Raw genomic sequence first — 24,077 nt, forward strand, 5'->3', positions numbered from 1 at the left:
CAGTGAAGCAGAACAGTGAAAAGACTCCGGAAAGCATGACATGAAAGAGGAGTGAATAAAACTTTGGTTTGATATGAATGTGAGTTTTAGAAATAGAGAAAGAAATAGAGACAGAAATGGAGAAATCAGAGTCAGTCAGTTTCCTTCTGACCAAGTACATTTTAAAAAATAATTTAGTGTCATTTAGTGTCACAGTAATCTTGTTTTATTCGACTTTGCTATTTTGTTTTACGCCATATTTATCTTAACAAATTAATTTGATTCTTTCGGGGGTGATTATGCGCCTATAACCATTTACCGTAGAGAGTCACTTGAATTTATGTCAGGGATGTCCAAAGTTGGTCTATTATAACCTTTGATTTGGCCCATTTGGAAAGACAGTGAGATGGATGAAGAAGGTTAGGGCGAATACATGTAACAGAGATGGTCATTTGTAATTTGACGTAATCTTTTTTTTTTTTTTTTTGGTTGTTTGTTTTATTGCCGAGCTGCAAAGAAGCAAACTGAAATAAAACGTTTACATTAAATGTTCTAAATAAATCAGAGTTTAAAAATAATAATAGTTACTCAATGGATAGAGGACTATGCAGAAGACATTGGTGAGCAAATCAAGTGAAAAACTAGTGTAACTCTATTCTGATATAAATTAGATTTTTTTACAATAATAAACCCCTGCTAATTTTAGAGAAGTGGAAATGGTTTCTTCCTACACATGGGTGAATCATGCTAATCTCAGACCCACTTCCGTCACCACCAGACACAGAATAACTGACATTTGGTTCGCTTAAAGATGACTTTTCGGCTGCTGCTGTCATTTTTTCTTCTAACATACAACACAGGTAAAAATTCCAGTCATTTTATTATTATCACGCTTTTGATGAATGATACTGTATCTTCTGGTAACATTTACAAAATTAAAGAAGACCTGTAAAATGCTCTCTGAAATTAAAAGTCACCAGTTTGTTTGTGTTTTAAATAGTGTACATATAGATTTTCTCATTGTTTTGGATCCACTAAAATCATTACTGGATTTATAGGGATTGTTTACCTATAATGTACTCACACTCAAGTGCTTCTAAACTTTAATGAATTTCTTTCTTCTGCTAAACAAAAAACACAATATTATAAAGAATGTTGGGGAAAAAAAACATTGGCATTCACAGTAAAATACTTTTTGTATGACCTTGGATTGGATAAGCAGTTATTTAAAAAATAGGCAACAGTTCATGGAAATTGACAACCATAAAACCTCATATCTAAATTGTGACACACCATAAGGATCAGTTTTAGGTCCAAAATTGTTTATAATTTATATTTATGATATGTGTAAGATATCAGAGTTGTTTAAGTTTATTTTATTTGCAGATGATACAAGTATATTTTGTTCTGGGGATAATTTACCAAAATGGGCTTGATTAAAACATTAATTAATAAACTGAAATTGTGGTTTGATGTAAACAAACTGTCGTTGAATACAAAGGTAAACAAAGGTTATCTTATTTGTAAAATAAAAAGTAGTCATAATATAGATTTAAAAAATGATAATAAAGCTATAATAAGAGTGTATGCAATTAAGTTTCTTAGTGTTGGATTGGATCATAAAAATAGTTAGAAACTGGAAAAAAATAATATATTAAAATAGTAAAAACTGTAGCAATTGTGTAGAGTAGTGTAAAAGTAAGAGAAAGCAAGATTTATCTTGGACAATAAATCACTGTATGTACAGTGCATCTGGAAAGTATTGGTACCTGGTTTTCTCCAATAAAAAAAAAAAAAATAAAATAAAAAATCTGTTACCTTCCCCAGCCTTATGCCTTGAGACAATCCTGTCTCGGAGGTCCACAGATAATTCCCTTGTCTTCATGCTTGGATTGTGCTTTGACATGCACTGTCAACCCTGGGTCCTTATATAGACAGGTGTATGTCTTTTCAAATCATGTCCAATCAACTGAATTTACCACAGGTGAACTCCAATGAAGCTGCTGAAACATCTCAAGAATGATCAGTGGAAACAGAATGTACCTGAGCTCAATTTAGAGCTTCATGGCAAAGGCTGTGAACACTTCTGTACATGTGATTTTTTTCAGTTCTTTTTATTTTTAATAAATTTGCAACAATTTCAAAAACTCTTTTTTTCACATTGTCATTATGGGCTATTGTGTGTAGAATTTTGAGGAAATAAATTAATTTAATCCATTTCGGAATAAGGCTGTAACATTAAAAAATGTGGAACAAGTGAAACGCTATGAATACTTTCCGCATGCACTGTAGTATATAACACACTTATGTTGCCATATATGAGTTATTGTGCTGAAATTTTGGGGAATCTAGATTGTGTGCAATGCAGGAAAAAGTAATTAGACTGATAAAAAATATGGGGTATTTGGAGGATACTAATCCTTTTTTTTGAATTGAAGATACTTAAGTTGGATGATTTGGTTAAATTTAAAACAACACAAATTGTGTTTAAAGCTAGGAATAAATTACTCCCAAAATGCATACAAAAGGTTTTTGAAGGCAGACAAGGGCGATATAATCTGAGAGAAGAACAACTTTGTAGAAGGTTGAAAACAAGGACAACTTTAAACAATGTGTGTATGTCTGTCTGTGGTGTGAAATTATTGGACAGATTCCTAACGACAGGATATTAATCGATTTAAAAAGTTGTACAAATATATATTATTAAAGGAATATAATGATGAATAGAGGTGATTGAAAGAGAATGAAATGAGAAAGCTAAATTTTAATTTTAATTAATAGCTGTTTGCAATACTATGTATGTTTTGGGTCTATGTTATAAAATGTAAATGTACAAATGGAATAAAACATAATATGTCAAAGATGCTAAAATAGGTCTCATGTAAAGTTCACAAGTAAAAGAATAAATAATTAATAGACGAATGTGTGTGGTGATAGGGTGGGAAAAATAATAAGCTTGTGCTTCATCCCGCTCCATTTTCGAACATTTTGTAATGTATTTTGCTTTAAGAATTGTTTTGTGTATGATTTTTCTGTTCTGTAAATAAATCAAATCAAATCAAATTAAATACTTTATTCACTTAATAATTATTGGATAAAAGTGTCTGCTAAGTTAATAAATCTACGTGTATTTTATGATTACATTTATTAATAAATGTAATTTAGGTAACTGTTATTGTGGTGATTAATTTTACTGTTGCCTGAGAATTTAGATTTGGTTTTGAACCTATATATTTTGGTTTTGAACTTAACCCTTATCTTGTTTAGAATGATCTAAACCAGGGGTGGCCAATCCTGTTCCTGGACAGCCACCTTCCTGCAGATTTCAGTTGCAACCCATAATCAACACACCTACCTGTAATTATCACGTGGTGTTCAGGTCCTAATTAACTGGTTCAGGTGTGTTTGATATGGTTAGCAACTGAAATCTGCAGGAAGGTGGCTGACCAGGAACAGGGTTGGCCACCACTGATCTAAACTAATAAAAAATATTTTAGATGCTTTTTAAAATTACTTTAATAAAATAAGATAAAAAAAACAGAATTTATGTTTACAAAATTTGTATTATTGTTATTATGTTCAATCTCTCAAACTTAAATGTGTAAACTATAAATTACTTGTGACTGGACAACATGAATATTTTTATGAATATTACTAAACGGGTTGTGGATGTTTAATTAATTAATTTATTTTTGCTTGAAATAACTAGGTGTAAACAACAAAAATAAAACAAGCTTCTGAACTTAGTCAAGTTTCATAACAATAGGCAAAATTAGTCAAAACATTTTTAGAAATACTGTTATAACGTTTGACCAAAGGGTGGCGCTTTAGTGAAACTTTGAGCACTTTCAGGGGACAGTCTCAAACATACATACCGACTTTCATAACAGTTCGCCGCATTTGTAAAATATTAATTTTTTACATAAAAGTGTGGCAAAATGCTGCAGGTAATTTCAGACCATTGTGGTCAATGCTTTACGGAGATATTGCCTCGAGTCCATTTTTGCAACTTCTACGTTAATTTTGTTTGCAAGTTATTCAAAAATGGTTGGTCTAATCAAACTGAAGTCCATAAGCTTTGGTTCAGCATGTTCTGTAAGTTATGTGATTCAATTTTGGTGAAAATCGGGCAAACGGCCTAAGACGAGTTCATTCAATAGGTTTTGCGTAAAAAAAAAAAACTGACGATGAGATTTTTGATTGTTCAAAAGTTATAATGATAAACATAAGTGAAATTTTGGAGAAGTGCTGGCGCAAAAGAGCTTAAGTTAGAAAGTCCAAATTTATTGCGGTTGAAGATCAGTCTGTCTTCTATCAGTGTGCCAAATTTTGCGCAAATGCTGCAAACGGTTTATAGGGCGGCAAGCCGGAAGAATAATAATAAGAACCAGAATGGATACAATAGGTATCTATATGCAACTTTGCTACTTGGCCCCTAATTACAGTTTGACTGAGCTGATTGTCGATTTTGAGCCAGATATGAGATTCTTCTTTTTTTAATTAATTTGGTGCATTTATTGATTTCCAGTTTATGATAAACGTTTTGCATGTTTTTATTGATTAAATAGATATTTTGCGGTATCCTGGGGGACAAAGTGTGACCTCATCAGTTCTGTGCCATGTTTTCTGGATTATCAAGATGTCTATGTCTATAATGTTTTTCCTAAAACCCAAGGTGTTAACTTTACACCCAAGACCCTGAATATTCCACAGTAAGATCGTCAGCGGTTTCATTTGGTCAACAAAAAACTTTAACATTTCTGTTGAATAAAACCAATACATATAAATCATAAAATACCTAAATATCATATATAGACATTTATATTAACAAGATTACCTAGAGTACAAGCAATTTTGAGTATTTTACTCACAACTATTCCATCAGGCTTGTGCAGATTAAACTGAGCATGTGTTTGATCTCTCTCAGACTGGTGCTGTGTGTGTCCACTGGCTGTTTTAGTGCTGCAGCATAGCTCAGTTTTCACTGTCCTTGCCTGTGCCTGCTGAGCTGTAAAGCAGGCGTCTGCTTTGTTTAGGTGTTGCCACACATCACAGGGGCTCCTCTAAGTCCAAGCTCTTTCCTCTGCTGGTGGTGTTGTGGTGCTACAAGATCCTGGCCTTGTTGATGGTGTTGTGGGGCTGGTTGAGGGTGTGGAGGCCGAGGGTACTGAGGGTATAGACATGCTGCCATTGGGCGTGGATGCAGAGAGTGTGGGTGCACTGGCACAGGGCATGGGAAGGTAGATGTCAAAGGAACAGGGTTGAGCAGGGTTGAGGCGTTGAGTGTTATTGTATTTCTGAAATGGCAAACATTCAATTAATTTTAGATCATTTTAGAAAAAATAACAGTATACAATGAGACTAGTGAATTTAACTGCTGCATGTTTTCTCTCCTCAGGGTTCAGTGCTGATATCTCTGTGTTTGTGCAGACTGGAGATTGGGTTCAACTGGATTTACAGACACAGCCACAACCAGAGTTTGATTTTTTAGACTGGATAGATGAAAAATTAACCACTATAGTTAGATATATTCATGTAACAAAAAGTGTTAAGTTTTACGATTCCTACATTGACAGTGTTTATTTCAATGATACAAGCTTCTCTCTGACATTGAAGAACATGCAGAAGACAGACAGCGGACTCTACACAGCAAGAATACATGGAAAATTGAACCAAGAAATTACATACAAAGTATCTGTTATTGGTAAGTGTGTTGTTGCTTAGCATGTTTTAAGTTCATAAACAGATACACTGAATAAAACAGAACTAAGGTTGTGGCATTTAATCATGTGTACTGTGTAAACACTTTAATGTGTGTGTTTCAGATGAAGTGGAAGCTCCAGTTCTGACCGTAACCTCAAATTTGTCCAGTTCTGAACTGTGCAGCTTAACATGTAGTGGACGTAACATTAATATCAGCTCCATCTATAACAGTAGCAGCTGTTATGAGGAGGAAGTGACATCAGCTGATGAACACACCATTCAAATAAACTGCAATAATACCTTCATCATGTGTAACTACAGCAACCCAGTGAGCTGGAAAACTGATATTAAGAAGGTTCATGAACTCTGCAATGTTTATCCAGGTACATATAAAAACATACACTGATGCGAGACAGAAAATTAATGTGTCTAAACTTAAACATCATGTGCCTCGCTTTCAATTCATGTTAAATGGCCAACACTGATGAGACATCCCTGTTAATGTAAAGCTTTGTCTGGAAAAATTAAAGATATCTCTTCTTTCATGTCTAGAAAAAATTATATCTACAAAACCAACTATGTTTCCCCTCTGGTTGATTCCTGTTATTGTCCTAGTCACACTGGGACTGTTGGTGACAACCGGTTTCTGTATTCACAAGAGAAGTAAAGGTAAAGAGCATTTAATCACCATTTGTATTAATACTGTATACATCATTAGGAATTTAAGCAAGAAATTTAATTTAAAATCAAAAGATAAGACATGCAACAAATTTCTTAGATGCTTTTGCGCCCTGCACTTTAGACTTTGCACCTAGATCGTTTAAGTAGAGCCCTAAAGGGCAGTGGGCAAAATGATTAAGGAGCATGTCTGAATCCACGTTTTATAAGGACGGAAAGATACGCTCTACGCCCTGGTGCATGGTCTAACAGGGTTGTGCTGATTCTCTTAATGAGTTGTGGGTGTGTTTGGAGAATAAACCAATCAGAGTCCCCTCTCTTATTCCTTTTAACAGTCAGTTGCGTTGTGCCATGGCGCATTTGCTATTTACATGGCAGACTTTGTAAGTGAAAAAATTGAACACTAGCAAGAAAACAGTTAAACAGACCATCTGCAGCGCAAGGATAAAGAATGAGCCTCCTCCATTCAGCCTCTTTACTTTCTCTTTCTCTCTTTCATGGTTAAGGAAACATTGTTACACACTCCACTAATCCATTAGCCTACATAATTAATTTAGCATGTTAAGCACAAAAATTAGTTTTAAAACTATTTCTAAATTCAGTTCTAATTTCCAGTAAACGAATAAATGAACAATAATAACGAAGTGTGCTAAAAAAAATGAGTTATAGCCAAACACGAGTCTTATGCCCCATATGGTCCAATACCTGACAGGTGGATAAATCTAAGCTTGTTTTTAATAAAACAAACATAAACATGCATATAATAAATAATACTACTACTAATAACAATAACAATATACAAAAGTAAGTCGTCATGAATAAACTAAAAAAGCCCTTTTTTCAATGTCGCTGTCTATTTTAATTTCTCAAAACAGCAACATGCCAACAATTGCCTTACCACACCTCTTTTCTAGACCGAAACATCCATGAATCCACAAAGTGGTGCAAATGAATTTGCTATTTAAACAACATGGTGCAAAACAGGAAAAATAGGGTTTCGGTGGTCTGGAAATAGCAACACATTGTGGCAAACATGTCTTGCGCCTTAATGCGCTGGGTGTATGTTTTTACAGGCCCTAAAGTATTTTTACTTGACTACACAAAAGTATTTTTAGTGAGGATTTTACTCGAGCACAATTTAAGTTGACTGAATATATAAACTGAGATTTCTGAAAAAATGTTTTATTTTATTATTGTATATATATATATATATATATATATATATATATATATATATATATATATATATATATATATATATAAATGTTCAAGCAAATGTCAAGTTTTTTTTTTTTAATTTTTACTTCATTTCATTTTCTGTTTTAATAGTAGAATGCACAGAGTTAGTGGTTAATTTGACAATCAACATTTTATTGTTTTTTTAATTAGTTTATTAAATGTTATTTTTGAAGAAATACTCCAACCTTAAGTAAATATATATTTTTATTCCAAATAATGCAACTGTACTGAAGCTTAAAAACAGAAGGCAAAAAAGACATGTATATTATGTAAAAATATTTCTCTGGATTTATTAGGTAGGCTTTTGAGACAAAATCTTGATATTTGTTTTATTCTATAAAAGTCTAATAACATTTGTACTATTTTTATAAAAGTAATATTGTCATTTTATCAAATATAGTCAGAATAAATCAGTTAGTCAGATCAACAAATGCTTTTAATTAATGACAGAAGATCAGGGTTAATATTGATTATAAATACTAAATACTAACTCTTCTGAAGTTACTTAAACAAATCAACAGAAATGTCTGGAAAATATATATTTTTCTTGTTTTATGCAATAAATGCTCTAATTGACATCCTTTTAATTGAAATTGGGAAGAAATGTCATTATTACTTTGACTTTGTTTAGTAAATCCTGAAACCCTTTTTTTCATACACTTGAAACATGAGGTTTTCACTTTTGCAATCAAAATGTTTCATTTTTATCCTTTAAACCAGTGGTTCTCAAACTTTTTTCACCAAGTACCACCTTAGAAAAAATTCGTCTCTCCAAGTACCACCTTACGACGCTATTTTTTAACCAGTATTAAAAAATAGCGTCGTAAGCCTAATTAAGCAGCTACAGGTGTGCACAGTTTTAAAACGATGCAGATTACTTCCCATTAGTAAGAATATGTATTATTGTCAGTCACTTCAAACATTTGAAATAGTCTGAACATTTACTGTGCTTGCAAATAAAAAAAAAAAGTTTTAATTAAAATGTGCTCTTAAAAGTTCATAAAAAAATGGCGCTGTTCTTAAAAAGTAAAAAGAAAACTGCTGTACTTAAATCTAAAGTATTCTTAGTAGCCTATTCATCAAAAGCTGGAAATGCTGCTTGGACCTTATAAATATAGGCTATATGTCATATTCATACACTTTCAGACAAATCTTGAAATAAATGTTAAATGTACATATGACAGGGTTCATACAGGCACAGCCTAATAAAAATCAATTCCAGCACCTATTTTTTTTAAGACTGACATGCTATGTATTGAAGACCTGAAATGTATTCTCAGCAACCCATAAAACATTGCATAGGAATAGATACAAATAAAAACCATTAATAATAATATTTATTAATCATATATTAATAGTATAATAAACCTGCACTAAGTGCTTGTGAAATCTTTTTTGTACTCAAGTAAAAATACTATTACACTGCTAAAATAAATTTTTTTTTAGTAAATAATACTAATATTAGGTAAAAGTACAAATTACTCTTTTAAAAAGTACTAGTTGGTTACTTTTGAAAAAAAATCTGATTTTCAGTATGAAATCACTTTTTTTTAAGTGTAAACCTGATTTAATGGTTTGATTGCTTACATTCCAAAGCTACATGTATAAGTTGCACTAACAAAGGAAGTATAGTCAATTTTTCCTTTCATGACAATTAATCTTTTTCAATAGCACTGGTAAAACTACCAAATAATCTTTAAGGCTATAGAGACACTTTTTGCCCATTTTAAAAAATATATATTTTTAAGCTTTGAAAGGTTAAATTAAAGTATATGGTAAAAAGATTTAAATTTAGCCTTTTATTTACATATTTTACACTATTTTCTTTACAATATGGCAAATTTGTTTCTTAAATAGCTGTACATCACACGTAGATTTTATTTTACACTTGATCTTAATCTAAAATAGAAACGTAAAAAAATACAAGTACACTGTCAGTAAAAAAATAAAACAAATGACTTCATTTTACATGAGGTATTTGAAATATGACGACACTACATTTATCAAAGCAGTGCTTTAAGAGCCTTATTGTAAATTGTGATAAATAAACAATAAGTAGACTAACAATGGATTGTTTTGACCTGTAATGCTTTAACACAGATCAGAATACAGCTAAATGTATAAATCACACAAATACCTCACCCAGAAACATTTCCAGCATAATTATTTTGTCGTAAAGAAATAAAAAATGTTCCACCTTTGCTAAAAGTTTCACTTCACAACACAGCCAAATAAGAAGACCATTAGCATTGTCATCGATCATGTATCAATCTATTTCTAAATATTTGATAACTTTGAATACTTTTGACTAAATTTAGTTAAGGAGCAAAGATAAATAATGTCTACTTTAATAGTGGAGAGATCGCGATTGTATTCAATCTGAGCACACAGGCGATCATGAGAGCACTATGTTCATTTGAAAAAAGCCTATTTAAGAGCTCGCATATCTGTTTTAGCGATTTGGGTACATTAATGCGCTCTCTTGTTAAAATAAAGCACTCGCCGCATTTGCAGAAATTAGTAATTGCGCAATACCTTCATTCCCGCGCCGCCATTCAGACTGTATTTAGAGGAGTGACAGGTCAGAGGCGAGTCGACTGGCTGTCGGAGAGCGAAACGTGTATGAAGATCATCAAATAGGCAGGAAATATGTCCGCGGTTTAATTACTCTGCTAGACATCTCTATAGTGAAAACATCCGAGAAGCATTATTCCAACAAAACATTTGTTTTTAAGTTGTTTTTTCTGTCTCTGCAACACAGAAAGCCTTTGTCCCGCCCTTACGTTTCACGCAACTAGACAAGGTCGACTGTGATTGGCCACTTTTCATGTCAGTCAAATCACCCTTCAGAATCAATTCTTAAACTTCGGAAACTGATTTTCAGCAGCTTATGACACAATGCACTAAAATAAACACTCTAAGCACAGCGTTGTGATCGTACGCTTCACAAAACAGCCAATGCTGATCACATCAATGTTATATTACGCATTAAAGGATTAAAAGTGTTAATTGTTTCTTTCATTATTCAGCGATTCCTCCGCGTACCACTAGGAGGAAGCCCAGTTTGAGAACCACTGCTTTAAACTATTTTTTATGTTTATCTGAAAATATTGTCCTTTGTAATGAACAAATGTTTCGAAATGTGAGAATGTTAACTTCCCTTTTATTTTATTGTTTGCTGACATACAGTAAGAACTCAAGTTTCGGGTTTTGGTCTCGGTTTTTCTCTGAAAACCCTTTGCATATCACATGGTATTTACAGTATATAGGAAATAAATCCATGTGACCCTGTTATTGCGAGGTCATAAAACTGCTTTTGTGAGGTCATAAAATATCCCATGTATTCTTCCAATTACAACATCAAAGAAACTACATGTAAATTAACCATAGTAGAATAAGCAGCAAGCTGTTTGAAAGCATTTGTGATAAAATTAAACATGTTACATCACAGGACTTCCCAACTTCCTTTTTTCATGTATTGTAGCAGGATTTACACTTAACCTTTCACATTCTTTTCTGGTAAACAGGTTCCTGTAAAATAGTTTGTGTTTCTATTTATTTAAACTTTCAAATTGAATTATTAGAACTTAAACGTTGCTCAATCAATTTTTTATCTTAAACAAAGCTTCAAAAAATACCTTTATTGATATTTAGCTTGCAGTGATATATCTTGTTTAATCATGTAAACAAGGGTACAAAACGTGAAACAAAGGAGTTTCCGGAGGAATATTTTACATTTTGTGAGTAACTTACCTTTCATCCCTGCAAACATATTTACTAAATCAGAAGCTTTGGTAAAGCTTAAAAAACGAAAATCGGATAATAAGCACATATTGTATGATGCATTTAAGTATTTGCCATCAAGCTAAAGTTTAGGGTTCCAGTGTTTGTTAAAAATAGAGGGGTAAAATCATTTACATTACATGTGGTGAAAAGCTTAAATAATTTAATCAATTCAAAGACTTGTGTGTGGATGTGTTGTAGTGTCTTTCTATATGTGAAACCTGCTGACAGCTAAAAGGAATTTCCCCAGAGGGATAAATAAAACTACAACTCCTATTACTGTAATGTTTCAGTCATAATTATTGTCACAGTATGCTGATTAGACAATGTTTGAATTCAACAATAAACATTAATTTCAAAGGTTTCTACAAGAAATAAAGAATGCTTTTAGAAATGTTGGCATTTAAGAGAAAACAACAGCAAGTAGAACCTGAAGGGTCTTACAGCAAAAAGTTTGTTTGTTTGTTTTATGCCTGTACACTTACAACTGTGTTTCAAATTCTGTTTTAAAGGCTATTCTGTAGATGCCCAGATGAATACACCAACAAAAGTCTACGAAAACGTTGATGTAAGTTTCATACCATTGTTCTCGATTAACCACAGATCAATTTTAAATGAATTTCACCGTTCTATCTATTCTCTTTTAAAACAAGTATTCAACATATTTGTGACCCTAGCCCAAATACGTATCAATCATAAGCTTTTAATTATATGTATGGTGTTTAGGAAAAGAATACTATTTGGCTGAGATACTGTACAACATAATAGTTAGCAACGGACATTACTATTCAGAAATTACGATTAGATATTAGGGGTGTCAAAATTAATTGTTTCTTCTGAGCACCGCGATGCAGATGTGGACAATTTGCTATCGGTTCAGTAACAATCATAACAGGTTGTTATGTAGTGACATCATTTATCTCATATGCGCAATGTCGCTGTAGCTTACTATGGCTAAGGAGGCAAGTGCGAGTATTTAAAACGTTCCAACTACTTAAAAATGCAGAAACTGTGCACAATTTCACTGCGTGTGTGTTTGCTGGACAGTCTTTCACTGACACTTACAGCAAAAGCCCCTATTTCACTGTAATTGAGAGAACGAAAGTGAACTCTCTCTTTCTCTCTCTCACTGTGGCCAATTTGACCTGCTGACGTGACTCTCTCGGCCGTTACAGAGATACTTCTGGATACAGACATGAGTGAGTGTCTACAAAGTTTTCTCCACCGCGTCTATCATGGATCAGCTGTGATTACTGATGCCATTTATCAGTGTCAATTAGGGATGCCACAATTCTCAACATAATATTGAACCATCCACGGTTCAATATGTGCATGTGAATTGAGTTTTCTCGGTTTTAAGTTTAAATAATTTATGTGCGTTTTATTTCTTTCCGAATTGACTGTTGATATCAAATTAAAATGAATCGATGGCATTATAATCATAACCGAACCGAATTGTGAGACCAGTGTAGGTTCACACCTTTATTACATATACTCAAAGTTGGACATTTACTAAATATCTTCATAGAGCAAAATCTTATATATATATATATATATATATATATATATATATATATATATATATATATATATATATATATATATATATATATATATATATATATATATACATATATATTAGGGGTGTAACGGTTCACAAAAATTATGATTTGGTTCGATACAACACAGTGGTGTCGCGGTTTGGTACGTTTTCGATACAGTAATAAAAAAAAAGCATAAGGATTTCTCTGATTTTCATTTTTTTATGTATTAAAACTAACATTATAAAAGTATTATCTTGTTTGTTTTTTCTTTTACTTTAAACAGTGATAGAGCTATACTTTTGACTTGGGACGTCTGGGATTACATTAACATTACTAGCCATTTTGTGAGCTAGTGTAGCGCGTGCCTGACTGGAGTAGCGTTTGGAGGTGGGAGGGTGTGGTGATATGTGAATTGAGATTGGCTGATCTGTGTCGGGGGCCAGGGTTGCTGGGGCAACGTAGGCAGAGCCAGCAGGAGCAGGCTGACACACAGAAGGCAGCAATATGAGTGCATGCTTTAATAAAGTGATATTCTGAGTTCAAAAGCGATGGTCTACTGTTTAACATGACAGCGGGAAAGACAGCATGTTGTCTGCCACGTCATTTGGGATGCCATTGAGGGTTGTTGCACTGAAAACATTATATTTTGTACTTAATCTCTTTTATCTTTTTAGATGTTAGTCTGAATTGCATCGTACACAATGCGTACCAAACCGAAAGTCACCCTTAATATATATATATATATATATATATATATATATATATATATATATATATATATATATATATATATATATATATATATATATATATATTCTAACAATATATAAAACAAAAATCCATATAATTAAGCAATTACCAAAAAATATACCTGTGGAAAATAAGACCCAAATCACATTTAGTATCTCCAGATCTACAGAAAGTACAGTTTAAGGACAATCACTGTAAGTGTCTGTGCCAGCAGTGTGACATTTTCTTTGGATTTTTGTCAGCAGGAGAACAAGAAGCCACAAAAGTCAGCTGAGATGTTGGAACAAACTGAAAAACCTGTCACAGTTTATCATACTATTGGAGAAAAACCTGACCTTCCCATCAGAACCAACACCACACATAACGACAACACAGCTGATCAGGTAAAGATGCTCTGACCTCTAATCTGATTGAAAATTAAGTTAAGTCACGAACACAGAAAAGGCTCTTCTGTAGAAAACATTTTGCACAGATATCAGGGAGTGGTACGGATTTAAGCTATTAGTAGGGTTACACCCACTCTCTCCTGACTGACCAATGGCTTAAGAGGAAAGTTTGAGCGGGATATTTCCTTTGTTCTCCCCCCTGTTTAATCTCTCTGATGGGATTTAACATCTCAGGAGATGATTGCCACTGAGGGATCTATAGCTTCAGACTCTTTGGAGCAGAGACTCATAAAAGTCATGATAGCAGTAAGACATGTCTAATTAATTAAATGTTTCACCTACTGTACAACCGTGTATGTTTCAGATTAAATGTCCTAATTTAAAATAACGTCAAGAAAAATGTTTGAGTGAATGGTACTCAAATGATACATTTCTTAAATTTGCAGTTTATCAGTTGGCAAGAAGTCAATTATTTTGTTTGTTTTTTATTTCAGACTCCATCAATCACAGAAAACAGCAAGTCTGCTGGTACAGTCACTATTTACTGCACCATTGATAAGCAACCAGACCAGCCCAAACCTGAAACAGATAACACCATTTATGCTGTGGTCAAAAAGCCATTTCCTGGGTTTGAATCTCCAAAACTACACTAAAAGTGACTTAATCAAGAGTGCGAGTTCTGCGCCTGAGCATAAGGATGTGTCTTTCCGCACCGCAGAGGTCATTATCTGATTTCTTGTTCAGAACGAAAAACCCAGCCCTTCCAAAGTGCATGTGCAAAGCATGAACAAAGCAGCTTTCAGTACTAATATCCCAGTAGCTGTCACTCACCACAGAGGGATTTGCTTCTGCAAATATGTCTGATAAATAATAATCCATATCGTTTGCAAATATTTGAGAAATGTAGCAAAATTACCGCCGGCATCTTTGTGTTCCATCGTGGCTTGATTTTTTTACTTGCTACGTCCCTTCATTACGTCACACTCACATTCTGATTTATTGCTGAATAACCAGAACAATCTCTTTAGCCAACAGTCCTACATCAATTCAACATGCTGAATCGGGCCAAAGCGATCTGACATTAACCTGACGAGGCAATGTGTAAAACAAACTAAACCAACTAGCTGGACTGATGCTGACTGACAGACCAATAAAGTTAAATGGCCTTTCTTTGGCTTGGTGTGTCACGGCCCATAGAGATACATAGGTGCCAGATATGAGAAAGATCTATCTCATACACTCGATTTCTATATTCAAGGGGTAGTCAATATTCCAGAATTAATTTAGTGGACGTGAGGGACTGTAATACACCAGGAACTCCCTCAAATACTGGTGAGTTAAGTCATTTAGAGCTTTGTAAGTAGTCAATGAGATTCTAAAATTAAGATACTGTTTAATAGGGAGCCAATGCAATGCTGACAGACCTGGACTAATATGATCATCTTTCTTAGTTCCAGAAAACTGAACTCATCTGCATTTGGAACCTTCTAAAGTTGCACATTAAGTAATAGTACAAGCCATTAGTACAACCAGGCAAAAATACATTATAATATATTATAAAATAAAACACCACATACATCAATTTTAAATGTATCAAAATAAACTACAGAATACCACAAACTAGCCACAAATAGTATCAAAATAAAATACTGTATCTTTTATTTTGAAAATACAAAAAAAAAAAAAATACAAACCTTTCATCAATAGGCATGTTGGATCAATCCCTTCACTATTAAACTGGCTCAGGGAAATGAGCAAGGTTTGACAACAACAACATTCGCAAGTTTGAGACAGGTTCTTTGCCAACTCATTCCCATTTACTGAACAAGAGGAGATATTTATAAACCATTGTATCTCTTTCATTTAAGTATACATGTTGTACAAATTTCATACAGAAAGTCCCGTCTTGAAGATGGTCCCTTTAATATCTTTTTACTGTAAAACCCCTGTGATGCAGATATAAAGTTGGAATACAGTACTATATCTCTTCATTGTGTTTACATCTATTGGATGGCCAGTAAGACCGCAACATCATTTTCGCATCTCTTACATTTTAAAAAGGCGATATAGTCATTCATTTTTATTCAGTTTAGTCCCTTATTTATCAGGAGTTGACACAGTGGAATGAACCGGCAAATATTCCAGCATATGGTTTATACAGCGGATGCCCTTCCAACCGCAACACAGTACTGGGAAACACCCATACACACATACTCATACACTACGATCAATTTAATTCATCAATTGACCTATAGCACACGTGTTTGGACTGTGGGGGAAACCGGAGCACCCGGAGGAAACCCACACCAACACAGGAAAAACATGCAAACTCCACACAGAAATGCCAACTGACCCAGCTGGGACTCAAACCAGCGACCTAACTGAAAAGTCCCAGTTTAGTAAACAGCAGTACAGAGTCATAAGATGTTTTATATTTCTAAACCTTTGCTGAACTTCCATCAGCAGCACTGAGACTAAGAATGATTATGTGCTGTACGCTCCATTCTTGTTTTTGGATTCCTGTTTTTAAAGTCCTGATATTTTATTCTGTCTTATTTCTTAATCAAAGATGCTAATGCATTGTACACTATACTCAGGGCCGGAGCAAGCTGAACTGCCGCTCTAGGCAACTCCGCCCTCAACCCGAAAGTGACCGGTTATTCGAATTATATCGAAGGGAAGAACAGGGGGTATAACTGAGGATGCAGGTGGTGAGTTAGGTGTTGTGGACGCCGCCCTCTCTATTCTGCCGCCCAATGCGCAAATATAACTAAGGAAGTGCGGGTGGTGAGGGAGGTGTAGCGTAGTGGACGCCGCCCCCTCTTTTCTGCCGCCCTATGCGTGAATATAACTGTGGACGTGGGTGGTGATGGAGGTGTCACAGACATTTATGAGGACGCAGGTGGTGAGGGTGTCGCGGATGCCGCCCTCTCTATTCTGCCGCCCTAGGCGGCCGCCTAGGTCGCCTCTATGGACGCGCCTGACTATACTGCCATTACTGGTCTTAGCATTGGGCAGTATACTATTTTCAATGATTGTGGACTTGCTCAGAAAATCTACCCATGCCACTTGTCTGGTATTTTCTTTGCGTGTTGCATAATTTCCATCCATACTACAAGCATTGACCACTTTCTTCAATATTAATCAATGTTCTAGTCTGATCCCAAACCTTGGCAAATAACTGAGAAAGCTCCAATCAGAGGCTGCATCTTTATGATGTCATCATGTAGACTTCTTACAAAGTATTTTACATTATTTAAAAAATGCAAAATACAAGACTCTAAAGTATTTTGATAGAAAATAAAGCCATTTTTCATAAACCTTATCAAATACAAATTACAAAATACTATTTTGTAATTAAAATATGTTGAAATACTTTATCATAAATACTGTCCATCACTAAGTACAACCATAGATTGTTTTAACCCAAGCTCAGTAAAAATAGAGACAAACTAAACAGCTAATGACATTTTTAAACCTATTTGTTTGGTTTGTCCATATTTCACCCAAATTTGAGCTGAAGTAACCTGGCTATCATAGAGTAGATTTATTTGACTAGACAAAAAGTCTGCATCTGAAAGGTCTAAATATTTTATTGTCAGTTTTTAACTCTGTTATATATAATATATCCTGACAATAGTTTAACATCAAAGATGGTTTGACGGAACACTGGAAAAATATGTTTCTTTAATGTAATGCAAGTCATCTTGGAGTAAATCTGGCAAACATCTGAATGCAATTGTGACCCATGTGGTGGTGACAAAAGTATTTTACTCAGTATTGTCAGTTGTTCAATCCTCAGTTTTAAACAGCAGTGAATGTGCTGTAGGTTGTTTTAATGTGACTTTTAAGAACTTCTGTTCATGTGATACAGATAGGAAAGAAAATCTCGCGTGGTTTCTGTTTTGAGACTCCTCTGTCCTCACCTACTTTGCAGGCAACGTGTAAAAAACCACTTCCTGGAAAGAAGCACTCAAGCTATACATACGAGTTATTTTAAAGTGATGCTGAGTGTGTTCTTTTGCCCTTTACACCTTTCAAGCCTTTGAAAAGCTATGCAGTGTAGATTTCAAATATAGAAAGTGATTCTAATTAAATGTATTGAACAAAGAGTCACACTTTATTTTGATAGTCCGTTTTTTACATTGCATCTACAGGTCAACTAATTCTCATTAGATTATAAGTAAACTGTTAGGTTGGGGTTAGTGTAAGTGTAAATTGACACGTACTAACAAAGTTTCTTAAGGTCAGTTAAATGTCTGTTAAAGGAGCATCATCATCAGATATTAAACAGTCTACTAATACTCAAATGGACCATCAAAATAAAGTGTTACATCGAGTATATGTCAAAAACTTAAATAAGCAAATGGATTCAGTTTACTTTAGATATGCAAATTATTCAAAGTAAAGGTTAGGGGCAGCATGGTGGCTCAGTGGTTAGCAATGTTGCCTAAAAAGCAAGAAGGTCACTAGTTCAAGCTCAGGCTGGACCAGTTTGTATTTTTGTGTGGAGTTTTCATGTTCTCCCTGTGTTGGCATGGGTTTTCTCCGGGTGCTCCGGTTTCCTCACAGTCCAAAGACATGTGCTGTAGGTGAATTGAATAAACTAAATTGACTGTATTGTATGTGTGTGTATGGGTGTTTTCCCAGTACTGGGTTGCAGCTGGAATGGCATCTGCTGTGTAAATCATATGCCGGAATAATTGGTGGTTCATTCCGCTGTGGAGACCACTGATGAATAAAGAGACCACTGATGAGACCACTGATGAGACTAAACTGAAGGAAAATGAACGAAGTTAAAAGTTAAGCATCTGAGTGTCAGTGGGCACGGCCTACTATGGTGCAATATATAGTAGGCTAAATGTAATGTAACTAATCATCATTTTCTTGCATTATTATATTGTTTAATAAACTGTATTATCTTGTTCTGAGGAGTAATTGTTTTAACAGAAGAGACTTATTTTTGATATATAAATTACTAGTTTTGCATTTGCTGACAGTGCTATTTTTTATGTAAATAAAGCACTTTTTTTTATAAAACCCTCAGTTATGTTGTCTCTATCTATATGAGGAGGTTTGGTTTACATTGGTCAGGTATTAAGATAAAATATGTAAGTAATATTTGTGAGTCTCCAAATCAAAGAACTCTTCAAACTGGTTCTATTACACCATTTTTATGAAGTATTAAGCGTTTTGGTTTATTTGAAAAAATTTGAAATCAAACAAAAAGTAAAAAGACAACAATTTATACATATTTCCAAACTGTGTAAGATAAAACACACATACACAAATCATCAAATTATTTACATTTCTCAATATTAAAAATTCAATCAATGAACAAATCAAAGTGCAATTAACCTTGTACGTTTTACTTCCCTTGCAATATACTTTTTATTTGTAACCCTATAATACAACCAAGTTAACTATTCCAATCAAAAGAGCTACTGTAGATAAAAAAATATTTACCTATTTAGTTCTAAACTATGGATATATATATCACTACAACTCGCCCTTGTAGAATGATACTGTAGCTTTCTTACAAATATATAATCTGACAAATACTTTAGAATAATTTTCTTTATTTTCTTAAACACCATCACTAATTTTAAAGAGACCCTTTTTCAGCTTCCTAAATAGTTTATCTGACTTGCATCAGTGGAAGATTTTTCAAAATAACCCTATGCAGCTTAATCTGAGTAGTTTGAGATGTATTTATTTTTATTTATTAATAAATCAATTTATTATAAATTAAAGTGTGACTATGCATTAGCCATTTTTGTAATTTGAATATGTAAGAAAACCACCTGTCTTGCTAAAAAATAATTCAAGTACAAATCTATAGTAAACTTCAAGTTCAAATGTTTTGAATAAGCTAAAGCAGCCGTCTTCACACCCTTGTGTTCTGAAAGCTGTCCTCTGTAAAGAGGAAACACACAAACACACACACACACACACACACGCACACGTACAGGATGTAATTTTAAACAGTGTTAAGCAACTTCAAATAAGCTACTGGAAAACACTCAACCACTCTTTTCTAAGTTCCTTCCTTCAGCAAGTGTTAGGAATAAAAAAAAAAACAGAACTGGGTGGCAAAAACTGCAAACCGTGGGTCTGTCATTTTTTCAGCAACAGCACTTTCATTTTCGAAACTACACAACTGTGAATTCAAAACCCACGAGACATTTATTGGCAGAAAGGCAACTATTTCAGACTAGCTCAAAAGTGCCACTGAGACATTATATTTACAATTATAGTGTTATATTTATTTAGTTAAATTTACAAACATTTTATGGTGCATTATAGGATTTTATAATGTCCGTGAGTCTAGTCCATACAGCACATCAATAATAGGCCTATTAGTGTACTTGACATATAATGGGGAAAATAAGTATTGTCATGTTTTTTTTCTGGGAATATTTCTAAAGCAGCTGTTGACATGAAATTGAACCAGATTTTTTTTAAACCCCAACAATACAAACATAAAAATAAAACAAAACAAAATCTGAACAATTAGTTATGTGTAATAATATGGCTTTTTTTGATGATAGCAGCTTTAAGAGACTTCTAATGTGGGGAATAAAGTCACATGAACTGCTCGGGTGTGAGATTTTCACAGATCTTTATTTAGTATTTTCTATTGGATTCAGCTCAGGTGATTGGTTGGGCCATTCTACAGCTTGATTTTCTTTCTGTCCATGGTTTTATCTTCATCATACTGCTAATGTAGATGGACTGAAGCATCCAATATTCATTTACAGTGACAAAGGGCAGAGAGTTGCTGAAGAACTACTGAGAGATTTCAGCTGCTGTCTGGGCTTTCACTGCCTTTCTACGCCTCCCTTTCTTCATGTGTTCTATACTTTTTCCTGCCGTCTTTTTATTTCATTTCACATAGCTTCATTTGTTAACTAATTAGATTTATTTTCTTTGCATATATGGATTTCTTTGGTTGTTAGCAACATCCGGTGAAAATTTAAAATCAACAGCACCTTTAGAAATATGTTTTCTGAGATAAATAGTGATGTGTTTAATTCTTCCACCACTGTAAATTAAAAGACAAAAAATTACAAGCCTTGATACATCATTTAGTTTAAAAATTAACAATTCAAAGGACTGGAATGCTTCATGAAGCTGTAATCCTGAAAGACAGTTATAACTAGGTTTAAAAAAAATCTTTAAAGCTGTTACTCAAAAGAAGATTATCTTAATAATAAAAATTTGTCTTACTATAGGCCTCATTTTCTCTAAAGAACAATAAAGTCTTCATCATCAAGCTCCTCGAAGTCATCATCACCAGGCTTGTCTTCTGGTTTAATGTTATGTATTGTGAGCAGCTTTGAGAGAGGGTCTCTGCAGAAGGTGACATTTACTTTCCCATCACTGGATGCTTTACTGCACTTCATCCTGCAACATTAAAAAAAACATAAAATAAAATAAATCATTTAACTAAAGAGATGCTGAAATGAAAATCCAGGGCAGACAAAAAAAATAAAAATAGAAAATTTGTAATGAATTTGGCTGAAAACCAAAACTGAAAATGCTTTGTAATAAAAATGTATTATTTTATTCCATAGACCTAATTGACAAATTTTCTTGACCAATTGCATTTTCTAATGTTTTTTGGTCAGTGTGACTTGACGATAGAGATGTTTACACATTCCGATTTCCTATAACATAATAATTATTATAAAATAAAGAATAGAATATTCTGAATAACTATATTTAAATATACAGACGGCATAAATAGACGGCATAATTGTGTATATAAAAACATGTAGAGTCTCAAAAAACCTTTTGTATGAGGAACTACTTTTTTCCTCGTTGGATTCAAATCATAAGCTGACAGTTAAACAACTGAGCAAGCATCTTTTAAACTTTAGATCTGTAGTGTCTGCTTTTTGCTGGCTGTATGTGGGCGGAGTAATGCACAAAGGGTAAAGAGGCTGTACGGGTATCAGCCAATCAGATTCTCGAGTACCAAACAGAACTGTATATATATATATATTGGTCTACAGAACAAGCCGTCATTATACAATAACTTGCTTAATGACCCTAACCTGCCTAGTTAACCTAATTAAGCCTGTAAATGTCACTTTAACCTGTATAGAAGTGTCTTGAAAAATATCTAGTCAAATATTATTTACTATCATTATGGTAAAGATAAAATAAATCAGTTATTAGAAATTAATTATTAAAACTATCATGATTATAAATGTGTTAAAAAAAATTGCTCTCCCTTAAACAGAAATTAGGGAAAAATTAAACAGGGGGGCTAATAATTCAGGGAGTTTAATAATTCTGACTTCAACTGTATAGATATATGCATAGAAAACATCTATCTGGGTCACCCATCAATTAATAAATATGCTGCAACTCTTTAATAAATGGTTAAATTAGATTACAAGACAGACCCTTTAATGATGATCCTGCATTCTGAATTCATCTGGGAGCTCTGCAAAATCCGAACAACATCCTCCAACATTAAGCCATTGCTTTCTATGCAGTTAAACCTAAAATCATGAAGATGTATTTACATTTTCTGTCTCAGCTCTAAATAACACACGCAAGAGGTTTTAAGCCTCCTCATACCGTACCTGATCTCCTGTAGACCGGGACAGAATTCCAATAAAGACAGTATCCTGCTCACCCAGCTTTCTGTTAGATTGCTGATCTTGAATTCGACCCTTTGCAGACCAGGAACGAAGAGCATAGCTGATATCAAATTGCCCACAAGCCCTTCATGCTCCTCATAACTAGATTTTAAGCAAGCAAAACAACTTGGTTAATTGAGAGTTCACTAATTCTGTTGAAAGCCTGTAAAAAAGGCTATAACTGGATAACGGTTACAGCTTGACATACCTCAGATCAGTTACTGACTTGAAATAGTTATTGAAATCTATATGATAGAGAGGCTAACAATGAATATTTACTTACAGTCTGAGGATAAGACATGTAAATTCTTCTAATAAAGGAATAGTTCACCCAAAAATTTAAATTGTCATCATTTACTCGCCCTTTACTTGTTTCAAACGTTTCTGAGTTTCCTTCTACTGTTAAACACAAAAGGAGATATTTTTTAAAAAGTTGGAAAAAAAACTGTTACCACTGACTTCCATAGTTCTAGTGTTCCCTACTATAGAAGTCAGTGGTTGCAAGTTTTTAGCTTTGTTTAAAATATCTTCTTTTGTTTTATACAGAAAAAGAAACTGGAACCACTTGAGGGCGAGTAAAAAGGAAGTAAATTAAATTAAATTGGGTGAACTATGCCTTTAAGGTCAGACTTAATATAGGGTCTATTAGTATATTAGTATATAATATAGGTTCTACTTAGTAGGGGGGAGACAGGTGGCGCAGTGGGTACTGTCGCCTCACAGCAAGAAGGTCACTAGTTCGAGCCTCAGCTAGCCCAGTTGGCATTTCTGTGTGAAGTTTGTATGCTTTTCCTGTGATGTCGTGGGTTTTCTCCAGGTGCTCCGGTTTCCCCCACAAGCCCAAAGACATGTGCTATAGGTGAATTGGGTAAGCTAAATTGGCCATAGTGTTTGTGTGTGAATGAGAGTGTATGGGTGTTCCCAGTGATGGGTTGCAGTTAAAAACGGCATCTGCTGTGTAGAACATATGCTGGATAAGTTTACGGTTCATTCCACAGTGGTGACCCTTGATTATTAAAGGGGTTAAGCCAAAAAGAAAATGAATGAATGAATGTTTTACATTGACACAAAAATGCTGATACAAAATGTTACGTTAATTCATTATTTTTTACAACAGTTTTTAACAACATATACTGTATATGGGGTAAAGGGAAACAGAAAAATAAGGCAAGAAAAAAATCAGGGAACAAAGGGAAAAAACTACTAAATAAATAAGGAAAAGAAAAATAAATAAACGGTTTCTGTTAAGCTTTAATTGATGCTTTCTTGTTCAAGTATTCAATAAATGGGTTCCATACTTCATTAAAATTTCAAATGAAATGTTCTTTTCAAGTTGCAGGCAGGACACAACCAACAACCTT

The 24,077-nt window shown here is 33.8% G+C and overlaps 2 protein-coding genes across 9 annotated transcripts in view; one reads left to right on the forward strand and one right to left on the reverse strand.

Moving 5' to 3' along the window:
• The first annotated feature begins 691 nt into the window (after positions 1-691).
• LOC101883813 (CD48 antigen-like) lies at positions 692-16,038 on the forward strand. 4 transcript variants are annotated; one of them, XM_073930778.1, is made up of 8 exons: positions 735-839; positions 5,016-5,219; positions 5,378-5,683; positions 5,805-6,065; positions 6,235-6,351; positions 11,895-11,950; positions 13,919-14,059; positions 14,557-16,038. In XM_073930778.1, exons 2-8 carry the CDS (start codon positions 5,180-5,182, stop codon positions 14,713-14,715), a joined length of 1,080 nt encoding a protein of 359 aa, XP_073786879.1. In that variant the 5' UTR covers positions 735-839; positions 5,016-5,179; the 3' UTR covers positions 14,716-16,038. The 4 variants fall into 4 exon arrangements, with proteins under 4 accessions (XP_073786873.1, XP_073786870.1, XP_073786879.1 ...); XM_073930780.1 differs by having other exon boundaries at positions 736-839; positions 13,922-14,059; XM_073930772.1 differs by lacking the exon at positions 5,016-5,219 and having other exon boundaries at positions 692-839; positions 13,922-14,059.
• The window catches only part of LOC101882795 (uncharacterized), a 53,283-nt gene continuing 30,273 nt past the window's right edge, over positions 1,068-24,077 (reverse strand). Inside the window, exons 26-29 of one of the 5 annotated variants that reach the window (XM_073930617.1) lie at positions 22,660-22,818; positions 22,477-22,575; positions 21,293-21,469; positions 1,068-5,276 (exon numbers count right to left, since the gene is read on the reverse strand). In XM_073930617.1, the coding sequence (XP_073786718.1) occupies positions 21,310-21,469; positions 22,477-22,575; positions 22,660-22,818 (418 nt within the window). In that variant the 3' untranslated portion in view covers positions 1,068-5,276; positions 21,293-21,309. Of the gene's footprint in view, positions 5,277-19,233; positions 21,205-21,292; positions 21,470-22,476; positions 22,576-22,659; positions 22,819-24,077 lie in introns of those variants that run through there. The other 4 variants (XM_073930613.1, XM_073930615.1, XM_073930621.1 and 1 more) reach the window with 4 other exon arrangements.

Source organism: Danio rerio, chromosome 2, assembly GCF_049306965.1.
Source record: "Danio rerio strain Tuebingen ecotype United States chromosome 2, GRCz12tu, whole genome shotgun sequence".
Lineage (NCBI taxonomy): Eukaryota > Metazoa > Chordata > Actinopteri > Cypriniformes > Danionidae > Danio > Danio rerio.

Coding starts and splice junctions, on each gene's coding strand:
- LOC101883813 (XM_073930769.1), top strand. CDS start 791: ATGACTTTTCGGCTGCTGCTGTCATTTTTTCTTCTAACATACAACACA. Junction 5,684..5,804: donor ATACAAAGTATCTGTTATTG/GTAAGTGTGTTG, acceptor TGTGTGTTTCAG/ATGAAGTGGAAGCTCCAGTT. Junction 6,066..6,234: donor ACTCTGCAATGTTTATCCAG/GTACATATAAAA, acceptor TTTCATGTCTAG/AAAAAATTATATCTACAAAA.